Source organism: Eurypyga helias, unplaced genomic scaffold (genome assembly GCF_000690775.1).
Source record: "Eurypyga helias isolate BGI_N326 unplaced genomic scaffold, ASM69077v1 scaffold29366, whole genome shotgun sequence".
NCBI classification, from domain to species: domain Eukaryota; kingdom Metazoa; phylum Chordata; class Aves; order Eurypygiformes; family Eurypygidae; genus Eurypyga; species Eurypyga helias.
Genome location: NW_010256433.1, coordinates 2,684 through 18,929, shown reverse-complemented (window position 1 = coordinate 18,929; position 16,246 = coordinate 2,684). Strand labels below are relative to the sequence as shown.

Sequence of the window (16,246 nt, the reverse complement as noted above, 5' to 3'; positions counted from 1 at the left end):
TATTCCACCTTCCAGAGCTGTGCATGCCAACCAAGTGTCTGGTTAGGTCATGGATGATTTCCTAGATGCACATGGACCCCCTCTGTGTTAGGATGTCTGCAGGGTAGAATCTGGAGTTTGGTCTGAGCTGGTTGCCCCAGGAATCTGAATAGTCAGTGAGGAGAACAGTTACTATGATGAATTGTTCTTCCTTCCTGTTTTCAGATAAGGAGAGGTATCAGTTGGAATTTCAGCTGGCTTGAGCTGTTGTACTGATTGTATCTGGCTCTAAAAATCAGGAATGGGGTTTCTGAAGTAATACCATTCCAAAAATAAATCCTGAAGTGTTTTCATGACATTCTTTTTAATGACACTGAATTCATCCGCTCTGCCTGTAGGTTGTGCACCATGAGGGCGCTTCCTTCTCTTCTGGTTAGGACACTCACTTCTGGAATCAGTGGCTCCTTGGGGCTTCCTGACATGTCTGAAGGTAAAATAATTGGCTGTACTTGGGAAGATTTGGAAATGTTTCTAAGGAGTTTATCCTTTCAGGTGGTTGCCCTTCATGTGTTGATATGGTTTGGATAATGGACATGCCCTTGACTATTAGCTCATAGTGTAACTGTCTAGGAAGTAGCAGAGAATCACTGTGTGTGTTTGCAGATTAATGACAACAGATACTTGTAATCATTGAAGTTGCAGATTTAGGAACTTGTCTGGTTCTTTAATCTTGGAAGGCCGTGTGGCCCTTTCCTGGAGAGACAACTGCTTCCCAAGTTGGCTCTAGATAGAAAGCCAGTGTAGAACAAAAAGGTACTATGGTGACTGGAGAGAGCGGCCCGGAAGTGGAGGAACTGAGCATCTTACAGAACTTTTAATGTGTCAGTACCGTTAGTTTTGTAAACTTGGAGAAATCTTTTAATCAGATCAGCAGCATTGCCTCGTGAAAATGGTCTTGTCAATAGAGCTTTGTGTTGAAAGGTGGTTTTAGCGCTCTAATAGTAATAAACCACAATGTTTCTGTTTCAGAAGCCTTTAAAAAAGTTTTCTTGCAATCTAATCCCATGTACTAAGGAAAAAAAAAAGGGGATGAAGGAAAGGGTTGGAGCACAAATAATTCCTTCATAGAGTTCTGCTTGTTTCTGAGATCTTTTCCCCCTTGATCTCTAAGTAGAAACCACAGGTTATCCAGTAAAAGAGAAAATGAGGTTTATTCATTGTTAGAGAATGTTTTTTCATTATTGTTAATAAATAGTAATTTGGGAGGTCAAAGGAGAGAAACAAGGATACAGAATATTGCATACTTGCAAATATTAACGCTGCTCTTTGGCTTGGATATTTGATAATAATGCCATCCAGAAGACCAGTAAAAATAGTGAAGCAGTGAGGCCATCCTGGCCTTGCCTCGCCTCTTATTTGTTTCCAAGGAATATTAATATTTTTTGGACTATAATAAATTCAAATATGTGAGATTCTGTTCCAAAATTGTAGCATTTAAATTATGTAAACTAGTTTCCTTTAATTTGGTATCCATGCTTTCACAAAACACCAAACACTTACTCTTACTAGCTTTTCACATGCATCCTCCCGACTTTGAAGTGAATACCCTCACTTTTTCCATGGCTCTCCCAAAGGCTACACTGAGCAGGACTTTGGAAGTTTCCTCTGAGGTAACTCTCATCCCGCTTCCTGAAAAATGTCCCAGATATTTTTTCCAGAGTTAATAGTGTTTATCAACAGCATGTGGTAGCACCGGGTTTGAAAAAGTGATTGGAATTACACTGCAGGCAGGTGCTCCACGGAGCTGGTAGAGGAATGGGAAAGCTGCCTTTGATGGAAAGGATGAACTCGTTGAAAACACAAAGGTGCTGACTGTAAATCAGGCAAGGACAGGTTGCCTGCAGTTGCTTACTAAGATTAAGGGACGTGTGTGTAAATGATACTCAAGCAGGTAGAATTATCAGGTAACCCCTTAATAGATGTAATTTGCATTTTTAAAAAAATCCTTAATCTAACCTGTGTTTTCCATTCCACAGGACACTTACCCATTCATGTGAATAATGGTGTGTTGTGGTAATCTGTACATATTTTAATATTTGCTGTAACACTAAACTTACTCTGCTACTGTTTTTCCTTACTTCAGCATTCACGGAAAATGAAATGCTGTCTTTCTCTGTCAACTTGCTTAAAGCCTCTTTGCCTTCGGTGAATGGCTCTGACCTCGTTTGTGGCAACGTTGCACTAGATCTCTGTCAGCACACTGTATTTCTGGTGGCGTGCTGGGTAACACGTTTCCGAGAGACTTGGGGGATACAAAATCTCTTAGGTAGCAACTCCTGTAGTACTTAGCTTCATGTTAGACATCTGAGTCTGTGTCTTTGAAGTCCAGAGCAAGCTCTCCACCAAAATACGGCCTCGTGGTCTACCTGAACCTGGATACAGTCTGGGGAGGCACCAGCAGAAGGGGGCATGGATCTCATCGGCAGAGGTGAACGCGGTGGCCGTATCTGGCTGCCCTCGTGTCCATCCCAGCACAGCACACATAAACTCAGGTCCTGCTGCTCGGGCATTAATGATTCACTGAGCACAGTTTAGGAGATACCGTGAAATATGCAACGTGGTAATGATGTGATAAACCCTATTTGCTGTAATTGTTTGCACATCTAAGACATTTGCCAAATGTGAAAAGAGAAAGAGTTTATGGATTTTTTTTTTAATGCCTAATTACTTACTTAAGTTTTTGTTGTAAAATAATTAATGTCTAGAAGAGCAATATGGTTTTCCTGGTGAAAAAAAGCAAAAAATTATCACAGAATGATTTGATTGGAAAAGACTTTTAAGATCATCGAGTCCAACCATCAGTTATGTACTTAAGAACCTGTACAATGGGCTAGAGTTACTCTGGCAAAATTTTAGAAACACTTTTACGCTTTGCCTTTCTGTTGTTAAAATAAAAATGTGGTGGTCTCAGCCTGGCAAATGTTCACTTGTATGCCCAAAATGGGAATCAGAAGTATTAAATGGGACTAACTGTACATACCTGTTTGCAGGTTTGGACATGAGATATTTTCAGAGCTTTTTACCCCTTTAGGGTTGAAAAGGAAGATGAACCTAGTGTAAATGTAGAGAAAGTGCTGTTTATTCCCCTTCCATCTCAGCATAGTCTGTACCTTGTTGGAAGATCCAGGTTTTGTGTTCTGGAAGCTGTAACAGTGTTTCTGCTAACACTGTACTGGTATGCTCTGGCATCTTCACAGGTGGAATATGAGTAACAGGAAAGTAGTACCTGTTCTGTAAACAAACCTGCTGCTTCTTAAGCAAAAAAGAATCAGACCCTCTCCCCTTCAAAAAACCACAATCCCCTCTAAGATTTTTAGTCAGTTTCTTTCACTGAAAATTGTGGTGTTCTTAGAACTAGTAGTGGAACTCTTCTAATTTCAAAACATGAGTAATTTCCTAAAGAAACAATGCCTAAACACTCTATGTGATCATAGCCTGCCTATCTTCTTGTCCCCTTCTTCTTCCAGAACCTTTTGTTGCTTGATGTTAGCCAAAATAGATGAGCACAAGTCTCGAAGAGAAACGTGTTTCCTCATGCGTTGTGAAAACTGTCTTGCAAACCAGAGGTTCGTTCGGGTGCCAGAGCTTGCGTTGGGGTCAGCCACAGGCCACGGTGTTTGCGGGCCATTGGCGAGCGGCTGGGGTCGACGTGCTGCTGGCTGGCCTTCGGCCTTGCGTGGCTCCGGGCTAACCGCAGCTCGTGCTGGTGCTGTTGTAGAGGGCAGGCAAAACGGCAGCAGTCTGGGGGCACACGGACGGGAGCTGAAGGCCTTGGGGGGGAAGGAACAAGAAGGGGCAGGTTAGGGGCGTTGCAGTGGCGGAGATGCAGGGACTCGGGCAGGAAAGCAGCAGAAGTGGCTGTATGGCGGGTGGGGGAGAGCAGAGCCGGGTGGATCAGGCATTTAGTTCGCAATGTGCCAAGCCTGGTGATGTCTGATAACCTGGAAGTATGAAGGATCAGCTTGTGAGTCACCAGCATCCCTTCTTCTGTTTCATTGTAAAATTTGCATTTGTTTTGGTAGCCCTTCCTTGGCCTGCCTCTAGGTACTTTGTCCTAATATTTGAACCTCCCTGTATAAAAATCTGGGGAAATAACCGAGGAATCCCTGCCATCCACTACTCAACTTTCTTCTGTTTTGAGCCTGGGCACTGTTGCTGCTTGTTTTTAGGTGTTTCCAAAGAGCATACGTTCACCTGCCTAACAGTGACGGGGTAGTTTGATAGACTTGAAGGGACCTTAGCACACTTAACAGCCTTGTGCAAGGAAAGAGTAGAAAAACTGCTTGTGCAGATTATACTTGGTATTTTGGAAAGAACTGTGCCGAGCTAGCGTGGACTCTGATAGTGCAGACAGTGCCAGAGGCAGTGTTTAGAGGCCTGTCTTCGGTGTCTTAACACTGTGTTCTTTGAGGCTGCTAAAAACTTAGGCTATGAAACCCTGCTGGCAGTGGGCCATCGGCTGACATTACCCACCCTTCGTGGGTGGGATTGTTTAAAAATCACTGTCCTCATTTCCTCTCTCCCAGCCGCACCGTTCCTTTGGATGTTCTTTTGTGACTTTCTGATTTTTGTTATTTCCACAGTTTCTATGTGATGAGGCTGAGAGATTTTCACGTGACATTTCGCAATCTGATCTTGGTCCGCTGTCTCTTTCGGTTGTTAATTAGCGTTGCAGATATTCGTTGCGTTAATAAGCACTCGAGATGCATTCTTTGCTGGCTCTACGCAGTAAGCTACGGAATCATGTTGCTCAACCCATTATTGTGATATTCCTACTAACAGCATCAGTGAATTTGGCCAAACTTCTGCTTCTGGGCTGCTATTTGCATGAATTCGCTTACTTTTCCTGTTCTGGGATGAGGATTGTGCCTTTTAGGACCAGGCAACCTCACGTTCATCACCTGCAGAACTAAGCTTAATTTGCTTTCATGTGTTTTTTTTTTTTCCAGTGCGGAGCAGATTGAGAGATATAGTGGGAGCATCTACCAACTGGAGGTACAGTGTACATTAAATGTATTTTACTTTGTTGGTGAAAGCCAGGGAGAGCTGGGGGTTGTGGTAGTGGAGGTTAAAATGATGTTAGCTTGCTGACTGGGGAAGAAAAAAGATCCAAGCTAAGATGTAATGCAACCAAGGTTTCTCTGTTGTTACTTTGTGAGTCGTAGTCTTCTGAGATTTGTCTTGCCGAAGATCTTTAGCACCAGAGGAACAAAATACGTGGTCTTGATGCTTACAAGATTCCCCTGTTAGCTTTGAATCTGGTGGAGATTTAAGAGCTGTGGAGTCTGACTGGAAATGTTACATTGCTCTTACCTCTCAACTTACCCGTTGGTGGATTGCCCACACAGTGGATTTGTCCTGCACTGGACTCGGAGGCAACTGAGCGGGTTCCACATGAGGCAGGCTGCGTTATGGATGGCCTGGCAGCACCCATGTCACTTGGAAAATTGTCAGCTTGAGGTGTGCCTCTCCTTAGTCAGGAGCATCTCGGACATTTCTTTTCTCTGCTGTAACTTAACTTTAGCTTAATTTACATACAGTTGAAATAATTGATGTTTTGGCTTTGTGCAGGTTATCTTCCTTCCCCTCCTTTATGTTGAATAGGCCAGAGTTGACTGTAATCTTCTACTGTTAACAATTCTGAAAAAATCAGTGTAGTACTCTGGGGAAATTACATATCGCTGTTCGGTTGGTCCCATATTTATGGTGTTGACTGTTTGTTTTTCTACGGTTGTGTTTGCTGAGCTCTTGATTCACGCATCATGCACTGATGAGGAAATGGAGAGGCCTGGCTGGCTGGAGGGTCTGATGCCCAGGCCTCCTGACTAGGTTTGTCTCAACAGGATTGTAGGCATGCTAAAGAAAATGCCTGCATCTGGGAAGCTGATTTTTGCTTAGTAATGCTGTAGTATCTAAGCATGAGGGGGCTTGGAAGTTTTTTGTAGGTCAGCTGAAAAGGGCTCTAGAAGTTGATTTTTAAAAAAGCCTTTCCTGCAGCTCAGAATGGCAGGGGAGGAATTTGCATATGGAAATACTATCCAAGGATTGGGATTTGAGAGGGCTCTGGTCAAATCTGATCTTCCATGCATTTCTTTTCCTCCACTGCTCCCACCCTGGGACGAGGGCAGACTGAAGCCAGGATCACCACAGCAGTGTTTTGCTTGGATAGGTACGTCTCCTGTGCTGTATAAAACAGAGCAGAAGTGGTTTGCAGAGGACTGCGTGCGTTGGCTGCCATGAAGAAGTGAAGCCGGGGAGCCCATAGCTGGGAGTGCTTGAGAACGACGGGTTTAAATAGGGCAGTTTGGGGGACATGGATTTTGTAGCCTTTGAGATCCCGCTTTTAAAATGGAGTGACAAGGAGTTGATGCACGTGGAGATTGAACAGCCAGCCAGTTAGATCACTGAATGACTAAAGAGGACAAACCTAAGGGAATAGCTTGTTAGGGGTCCCAAAAGCACAACTAAGGAAGGACTGGAGCACGTACATCTGGATTGCTGGGAGAGGGGAGAGATCATGTTGGAGGGATGGCTTTGGCTGTTAATTTTGCTAAAAAGAAAAACTGGTTCATGATTTCTCCTGTAAAGGCCAGCAGCATTTTGCATTAGAAATACCTTGATTATGTATCTGTTCTGGTTTTGTACTTAAATTGTAATCAAACTATTAATCGGTTCATTGCTAATTGTAGTCTAGATAAAGTTGTGGCCATTTCAGAAGCAGATAGTGTTGTTTCTCAGAATGTCTAGGGCAGGTATTAGTTAATACTTAGGTGAAGTATTGTTACTGTGTGACTGGTACTGCAGTGTGTAACACTACTTACTGTTGAAAAATGGTATTGCCTTGGGCCTAATACTTCCATATATTGAAAAGTGCATTCTGAAGCTGAAGTCAAGAAGAGTTCTGCTGCTGGCCTCAGAGAAGCCAGGATGGGATTGGTGAAGGCAGAATACAGTTAAATTTGTATCGTTTGTTTTCACTGTGTTTGTAGACAAACTTCTGATTTCCTCTCCGGTTAATTTCTCTTAAACCTTTCACTGAAAGACCTTGGAAACAAATCTTGTAAGAAGCATAAAGGTGCATCGTCTCGGACGCTGCATCTTTCCTTCGTCATCTAGTGTATTCTGTTTCTGTGCAGTGGTGTAACCTCAAACATTAACCCTGTGGAGGACGTTGTTACCTATTTTCTCTGAACTTGGCAGTAGTCCTGTTCCCCAGACGAGGTGCCCATATGTCCTATTTAAACCAAACAAAACTAACTGAAGTTTTCTGTTAGACTTTTACTCTCTTTGATGCATTAATCATGTTTCCTCAAAAATTATTGAACAGTAAAGAGGGAATATAAATATGTTGAAACGTTACTGCTTTGTGCCTTTCCCCATTCCAAAAATAAAATTCAACCCCAAAAAAAAGGTCTTCATCTTAAATGGCTAATAACCAGAATTCATCCAAAGTCAAAACTTAAGACAAATTTTCCTTTTGGTGAAAAGGTTCTTTCTGTTGTTTTATTTCTTTTTTTTTTATTTGGTTTTGTTAAACACAGTGGCACTCAGCTCTCGGCGATGCAGCATGCACAACTGAAAGGATGGCACATAGCCACGTGTTTAAAATCAAATTTGGTTACTTGGTGTTTGATGCCTTCTCTTGCTGTATGAAGTGGATTCACAGTTTTGTGTACTCCTTGGCTTTCTACTGGAACTGTTGCATGTTTAACCCTTCAGTTTTTAGTGCTTTGTTGTTCATCCTAGGGATGTTATGAAATACTTGCTTTATTCAGTCAGCTTGCACTTTTAAGGGGAGGGAACTTTGGAGGAACAGGTCAGAGAGAACGTTGGGCCAAACTGTGCTATCTCATAGGTACATGTGCAAGGAACCAACTTGGTAGATTGGAAAGAAGTGACAGTAAGTTGGTTCTTGCTCCCTTGTGAGAGACTGACTCCAACCCCTCTGATTTGGTGGTGCTGGAAAAGCAGCTCTGAAGGGGTAGTGCTCCCTTTTCTGTATTGTTTCTTTCTATAGCTTTCTGACTTTTCTACAGTTGTCAGATGACTTGAGTAGGGACAGAGGGCAAGAAATAGATTAATTTTCCCTTTCTTTTAGCTTTCTGATCAAGTGTATGCTGTAGGAATTGATGATGTAAAGGGAGAAGTCACCTGTGGATAGTAGCAAGTCTTAGCAGATTAGTTCTTTGTTGTTGGTACTAACCAACACTATGCGCCTGCTTCACTTCTTGGGAGAGGTTGCAAGTTTACAGCCAGTCCTTTAAAATTGGCACCATAGGAAGAGTTGTGACGTGGAACACATTAGCATGCACAAAAGCTCATAGGTTAAATTACGTCTGATTTGTTCTTTCCAAGGGGAACCATTTTAGTAGCATTCAGAACGACATAAATCTTGTTCATCTCCCTAGCGCCAAGCATGTGCTTGCCACTGGTACACAAAGTTTTCTGCAGTAGTCGTGCTTGGCACATCATGTGCGTTTTTCTTCTCAAGGCACACTTACTGTGTCTGGCTATTTTTACTACTTTTTTGCTTTCATTTCGATAATCTTCGCTGTGACATCTTTTAGCTAGGGTTGCAGTTCTGTTGTCATACTCCAGAGAGAGTGGTGGCTTTTGTTTTGGGTTTTTTTCTTTTACCAGGGATCATGTGCAAGCAATGCAAGAAAGAAAAGCTCTTCATACTTTACTGGCAAAACGGCAGGAAGATCTCCCTCCTAGGAGAATGAAGGACAGCTACTTGGAAGTGATTCTGCCTCTAGGAAGTCAACCTGAAATAAGAGAAAAGTACCTGAATGTACACAACAGCGTAAGGTAACAAAACAACGGTGTTAGACATACAGGAAAGTGTTAACTTTCCTTCGCTATGGATGTAGGTATTTAATCATCAAAAATCATATCTTGCAGGTTTGGAAGGATACTTGAAGATCTTGACAGTTTAGGAGGTATGTAGTTATGCCTTGTAAAGAATGCACAAGTAATGCAAACAAAGTGATTTTGGGTACTGTTGAGCACTGTTTGGTGTGGTGTGGTGTGACCTCAGGGAGGGAATCGCATCAATGCGCTGTCTCAAAGGGAAAACTAAAACCAGCGAGGTTCTGGAAGAGATGGAAGAGAGAAAAGGATGATAAAGAACAGACAGAAACAACATTGCTCAGCTTCAGCTTCTTGCCTGTGCCAATTTTGTAAAGGACCAGCTACAGGAATAATTTACTGAGAAATGATCCTATATTATGAATCTGCATTGAGTGTTAAATCAGAATGTTTGCAGAGCATGCTATTTCAAATTAAAACGTGTGATTTTTGTCTTTAAAAAAACCCCAACAAAACACAAGGCCCAACAGATAGTGAGGTACAGATATTTTTATCTTCCCTTTGGGGAGAAGAAAGTATAATCTGGACAGGACATAACGTATCCATTGAGAAAAAATGAAAATCCCTTGGTATAGATTCTTGGGTTCTGTCTCCACACTGATGTTGAGGGTAAAAACAACTTAGTTGTTTCATGAGCTAGCTTTCTTAATTTTTTTCTCTCTTTCATTTATTCATGGTCATTAAAAGTTCAAATCTTTGACTTTTGTTTTCCAGCTAAGTGCTAAGTTGTTAATGTAACTTGTTGGAGTGAGTCCAGAGGAGGCCATGAAGATGCTCAGAGGGCTGGAGCACCTCTGCTATGGGGACAGGCTGAGAGAGTTGGGCTTGTTCAGCCTGGAGAAGAGAAGGCTCCGGGGAGACCTTATAGCACCTTCCAGTACCTGAAGGGGCTACAAGGAAGCTGGGGGGGACCTTTTACAAGGGCCTGTAGTGACAGGACAAGGGGTAACGGGTTTAAATGGAAAGTGGGGAGGTTTAGATTGGATATCAGGAAGAAGTTCTTCCCGGAGAGGGTGGTGAAGCACTGGAACAGGTTGCCCAGAGAAGCTGTGGATGCCCCATCCCTGGAAGTGTTCAAGGCCAGGCTGGATGAGGCTTTGAGCAACCTGGTCTAGTGGAAGGTGTCCCTGCCCATGGCAGGGGGGTTGGAACTGGATGGTCTTTAAGGTCCCTCCCAACCCTAACCATTCTGTGATTCTGTGAGATACTTTTAAAATGTCGCCAGGTGACTTCTTTCTTCATCAGAGTTCTGTAGCTGGTTGAGAGCATCTTGAGGGAGGTTTTTGACAAAGAATAAGTGCTTGTTAAGGGAAAGTTCTGAATGGAACAGTGTTTTTTTGGGAGGAAAGAAAGACCTGTGTGTCTAGATGGGCAAAATTGAGGAAGGCAGAGAAACAAGTGAATGCATGTCACCTCTCTATCAAGGACAGACAAAATAGCTCGATGATTTATATTTATTTCTGGGTTGTGGAAGATAGTGGATTCAGTACCTGTCCTGAATTAGAAAAGGAGACTTGAAACTATTGGCTACCTTCCACTGTAGACGAGAGAAGCCTGTTTTTCATACTGTGCCTTGGTTATTTTCCCTGGAAATCTTTGAAGATCTTAGTTTTTTCCTGTTGGAGCACAGCATGTCTTTGCCTTGTTTGTAGTCATACGGGGCTTCAGTCAGTGCCACTGGGGATGAATCGTTTTGGGTTAGTCAAGATTCTGTCCCAGTGACAAATCATTCAAGATGGTGGTCAGCAGTTTGCACAGGAAAATGCACTGTTTCATCACCCTTCCCACCCAGTATATTCTGTGATCTGTGCAGATGTACTGCATGAAAGTCTCATCAACTTCCAGTTTTTTGTCTTTGGCAGTAGGACTCAGATAAATCCCATTCTGACTCTTACTGATCATATGGATGGCATGAGTTGATAGGCATAACAGTTTTTAGAATTGTGACTTCAGTGATGTTAGGGGAAAAAAATAAATCTTGGATAACTTGGATTACCTGGAAGGACAGAGATCTTCCTTCTCTCTTATCTCATTAAGTACAAGCAGATACATTTGATTATGGAAATTTGTGTTGAGTAAAAAATCACATGAGTATGAGAAAAAAAAGATCTTTGAAGGCTTGTGTGTTACGTTAAGGAGTCTGTTTACTTGGATGTGCTCTTAGCAGAGCTAATTAATTAAAACAGTGGCTAGGCTAGTAGTAATTACAGCATGATAAATACCTCTGACTATGCTTTCATGCCTGTAAGGCAGGGTTTATCTAATCTGAACCTCTTTTAAAGAATCAGTATTTGAAAATAAGTCCTTAGAGAGCATGTGTCCTTGGAGAATCTGCATGAAATCCAAATAGAAGGTAGGAAGGATTTGGGACAGTGGGCTGCAGGGGTAGAGGGAGGAGATTATGTGGGACTAGAGGTGGAGCAGTGGGTTGATTTAAAGTGCTCAGCTAAATTTCTCTTTGTAGTAAGTAAATATGCATATAACGGAGATGGCTGCTGATCACTCCTTTCTTTATAGCAATCCTGTGAATTACATACATGAAAATGTGGGCATCATGTGCACTCCTACAGTATGATTCTCTAGTCTGTGTTTTGCAGGTACATCTCACGCTTCACAAAGATGGCTTTCATCTGCTCCACTGAAGTTTTTGTTAAACAGCTGACTGTTTTTGGTCTCTCCACAGTTCTTATTTGCTACACTCACACCAAGCAGGAAATGCAGCCAAGGTCTCCCTTATCCATAGTTACAGCTCTGGTGGATAAAATCAGTAAGTGGCAATTTGGCCAGTAGAAATGGTTTCATCTGTTTGTCTTACTCTTTCAGCAGCAACTGCCTTCCCGTGGTTGTCACTGAGGGTACCTTCTTCCCTCTCCTGCTTAGTTCCCTTCAGCTCGTTTTGGCTTTGGACTGGGTGCTGTGGCTTTTGGCGAAGGGAGGAGAGAAGGAGGTTTTGTAGATGCTTTTCTGCATTTCGTATTTCCCTTCCCTTCAAAATACAACTTTCCTGCTTCCTGCACTTCTGTGTTTGGTTTTGTTTGGCACGTGAGTTTCTTAGCTTCATTACTGAACAGTGTTTGTTGTGGTGGAGTCGGACCTCGCTTGTGTCGCCTGTTCTGCTGACATCTCTGTGGGTCTGCCACCCGGCTGCCACCTGTTTGCCTCTTTCCTCCTCCTGTGCTGGCTTTAGGAGTCTGGTAAGGCAGAAGCTGCAGGCAAGCAGTGTGGTCCCTTCCAGCAGCTGTCTTCTGTGGACTGTCTCTGTGCGTGCTGCCAGTCACAGAACACAAGTCTTAATCCAGTCTGACATCAGATATGAGTGACCTGTCTCCAGTAACCTCTAATGTTTGTCTTGTAGATTTGTGCAAGAAGATTATATACCCAGACTGTGACATCAAATTCACTGGCAATGTTTCTTGGGTTGGGAGGACCTCGATGGAAGTGAAGATGCACATGCTGCAGGTCAGTCCCTGTGACTTCTCTCCCTCTTATGGCAGGCGTGAGGGGCTTCAGGGGGAATGCTGGCTGATGACTTTATCAAGCTAAATTCTATTTTCTAGAATAACTGGTTTGAAGGGCTTGAGACAGTCCGAGTGGTTCCAGAGCAAGACAGCTTCCAGTAGTGTAGGTGCAGCAAGATCCTGTGTGGCTAATCTTTCAAGACACGCATTTTTCTTAACCAGCATTTTGTAATTAAACTGCAGCACAGTACTCCTACAGAAAACATAGGTGGCTGCGCTCTGCACGTTCTTAAACAAGTTTCTTCCTGCTTTTGAAGAACTTTAGTTTCCTTGTTCCTTTGCATTTTGTAGATTTGTAAGCGTTAATGTTGGTATTCAGATTCAGTATTAAATTGTATCTTTTGTGTTCATTTTATTTGCTGTGTAGCATAATTTTTGTGATAAGTTATTAAATACTAAATAACAGAAAAATAGTTAAATGAGGGGTATAACTAAGCTACACTGTGTGGGAAGCAAAAGGAATATTAATGATTCAATTAAAATCCTTAAAATTTCTATTAAATATTTACTCTCAGTTGCATAGTTAACCAAAATGTTATTTAATTCTTTAGGGTAATGAAGATCTGCTATAAACACTTAATGGTATTAGTGGCTATAATTCAGATAAACAGATACATATTTTTTTTATTCGGTTGGTCACCTTAAGCAAAGTCTCTGATGCAGAGGATAATGTTACACCTTCATTGTGTGAACTCCACGCAGCGCTGGCATTAGTGGCAATTTAGTATTGACAAAAAAATTGCTGTTTTGTCATTTCTCAGAATAAAGGGTAAGTGGGCCCTTTTTACAATGCCTGTGTTGATTTCCTCCCCTCCCAGCTGAAAGTAGCAGTTAATAAACATTCACTGCTTAATGTTTACACTGCAGAATTCCTGCAACTACAATTTTGTGTTATTTCCTTCTGTTTGACCTGTTGTAAGAGATCTTGGAAGGCATGACAGAACGTGAAAGTAAACAACATTAACAGTATGGTGGCATAGCTGATGTCAACTGAATAGCTTGCTAAGCACATTTACAATTTTGGAGTTTTAAAAATGTAATTGTTTCCTGTCTCTCTTAGCTACACGATGGTGATTACAGCCCTGTGTTAGATGCAACCTTTGTCATGGTGGCCCGGGATCCAGAGAACAAACGGTAATTTGTAGGACAGGAAAACGGTTTTCAGACTCCCGTTGTGGTGGAAATAGCAAACATGGCAGCTGGCTATGTATGTGTAGGAGCCATACAGTGTAGGTGATAAATAAATTCACAGAATGGTAGGGGTTGGAAGGGACCTCTAGAGATCACCTAGTCCACCCCCCCTGCCAGAGCAGGATCACCTAGAGTAGACCACACAGGGACAAGTCCAGGCGGCTTTTGAAAGTCTCCAGGGAAGGAGACTCCCCCACCCCTCTGGGCAGCCTGTTCCAGTGCTCTGTCACCCTCCCAGTGAAGAAGGGTTTCCTCATGTTCAGCTTGAACCTTCTGTTTTACAGTTGCAGGCAAGCGTTAGTTTCCTGGGGCAAGCTTCAGAGCATTGATTTCAGCAGTCACATGATTCTGAGAACTGCGCTTAGTCTTGGGATCTGACCCTTTTCTTTAACAGATTTTTCCCTGTGTTTGGATGGCTGGCCTGATGAACACAGAAGTGTGTGACTCTGCTAGAAACCTGCCTGCATTGCAGTAGTTAGTTAATTGCCTTCTTGCCATGAAAATGGAAGAGATTGAGTTTCAGTGATTAAATTGAGTGAATAATGCCATTAATTCCATAATAGACACGAGAGGTGTCATCATTGTAACTGAGCCTCAAACTTGATTATGTAAGTAAGATGGAACTGATAAGTATTCCTATAGAACTTAAAAAAAACCCCACTTTTTTTTTTTTTTGACTCTCTCTCTGATTCCTTAGTCATTAAACTAACAGCTGCTCAGTTTCAGTTTTGCTTTATGACTCCAGCACCAGAAACATCAGCTGTATTTCTTACCTCTTTCTTGTGCAGCCTGCAAATGTAATAAACAATTTTTGGTTTCTAACCAGTTTAAATAATTGCCTGTATTGAAGGAATAAGAATATGGTTAATGAAGGGGTTTTGCTTGACATAATTATTTAGTCCTGGTAGTGTTAGAAGTAATTATTAGGTTGGTTTCCTTCAAATTTGTGACACTTTTTTGAACCCATTAACATACTATGCATTTAAAGCAAACCCTTTATAGTTATGGTCCCCATTTTGAGGACTTATTTTGCAAAAGAATTACATAAAACCTGATGCAATTATACACTGACAGATTGACTGAGGACAAGCCTACATGGACTTGTGCAGATAGATACAAACTGAAGTAGCTGTTCTTCAAGCCAGCAGGCCACAAGCCAGCTGTGTTTTGGAAGCATTCTGTCCATGTGGGGAAGGTATTTATCCCATGTGAGGTGAAAACTTTCCCGAGAGGTGCAGGGTATGTTAGGGTGGTTGTAGTGCCACAGAAACCCGGTTGTGTGGCTTTGGGACCATGGCAAACTTGGGGCTTAGACAGAAGAGCTGCTGTAAAAGTGTCCTGGGCTGAGGATGGGGGAGAAGGAGCTCTGCGATGGAGAAGGGGCTGGTGTGTCTCCCAAATCCAGAACTTTCACAAACCAGGAATAAGAAGTTTGTTCCAAGCAAAAAGGTCCTCTCTGCATGCTTCTTGTCACCAGCCCAAGTGAAGGTAGAGGTGAACTGTTCAGCAAAAATCATAATTGGAAAATATGGGTCAGAATGGCTCTTGAAAACAAGCATTTGCGCTGCCTTGTGTAAAGAAATAATTAAATGCTATATAATTATGTTAGAGTAAACTTATTTGTGCAGTAAAATAAACATGTAAATTGTACTCAAGGCAGCCTCATATCCTCTTCTTTGATAAGTAGTACATGTGGTAAATAAACAGCTTTTGGCTGTTGATAAGGCTGTCATGGGAACGTGTAGATAGTAAGAACGCTTGGTAGCTGTGCTCTTTCTGTTCCAGGGGAGATGATCCCTTTCAAGTTTTGTGTATCACTTTTAGACTACCCGAGATCATTACATCTTCATTTGCTCGGTTTCTAAGCAGGTTTTTGCTTGAATAATCTGAATTATAACCTGTGAGTACAGCTGTAGCTCTTGAAGAAGCATAGACGCCACGCTGGCACTTTCTCAATTACACGAGGTAGTGGCTGGAGCACTTAACTGCTTCTTCAGAGTTAAGGCTAATACGATACTTGCTTGGCAGCTGCCACGTTCCCTCAAGTGTATGTCTTTTAATCTCGTAACGTGTACGTAAGCAAACATGGAAGACTCTTACAATGTGTTCACAGGGCAAATTCTTATGACGTTTGTAACGTAAAAACTGATTCTTGCCCGTAGGCCAGCATTTGTTAACCCACTCGTTCCTGAGACCCCTGAGGAAGAAGAAATCTTCAAGCAAGGGGAATGTATGTCCTACTCCTTGGTAGCATGCACGTCTGCCTCAGGCTCAACTTACGAGCTGGAAACAAGTAGACTTCAGAAGTTCTGCTCCTTAGAAATGCTCCTAATTTGTTTAAAACCAGATTTTTGTTCTGTCTTGTGTATCACTAGTGTAAGGGAGTTTAAAAGTGTGCTGTCACATTCTTGGAAACTCTTTGGCGAAGCTGACAGACAAGGGCAGTCCCGCTGTGCTCTGCTTTCCCCCTGGACTTCTCTGTTTCCTGGATGCTCACTCCACATCGGACCTGAGTGCAGGGCAGGTTTCCTAATGCTCTGCCTGGCTGATGGCCCCCATGGGGGGTTTGCTGGGGGCCTCACAGCTCCTTACCTGTCCGGGTGACCATGCTCCTTCTGGAAAGAAAA

General features: G+C 42.5%; 1 protein-coding gene across 1 annotated transcript in view; it reads left to right on the top strand.

The window, feature by feature from the left end:
• The first annotated feature begins 387 nt into the window (after positions 1–387).
• The window catches only part of LOC104511174 (acyl-coenzyme A thioesterase 9, mitochondrial-like), an 18,303-nt gene continuing 2,444 nt past the window's right edge, over positions 388–16,246 (top strand). The window contains exons 1-8 of the mRNA XM_010153670.1: positions 388–469; positions 4,989–5,034; positions 8,680–8,850; positions 8,944–8,981; positions 11,594–11,677; positions 12,266–12,369; positions 13,489–13,562; positions 15,782–15,849. Of these exons, the coding sequence (XP_010151972.1) occupies positions 388–469; positions 4,989–5,034; positions 8,680–8,850; positions 8,944–8,981; positions 11,594–11,677; positions 12,266–12,369; positions 13,489–13,562; positions 15,782–15,849 (667 nt within the window). The remainder of the gene's footprint in view (positions 470–4,988; positions 5,035–8,679; positions 8,851–8,943; positions 8,982–11,593; positions 11,678–12,265; positions 12,370–13,488; positions 13,563–15,781; positions 15,850–16,246) is intronic.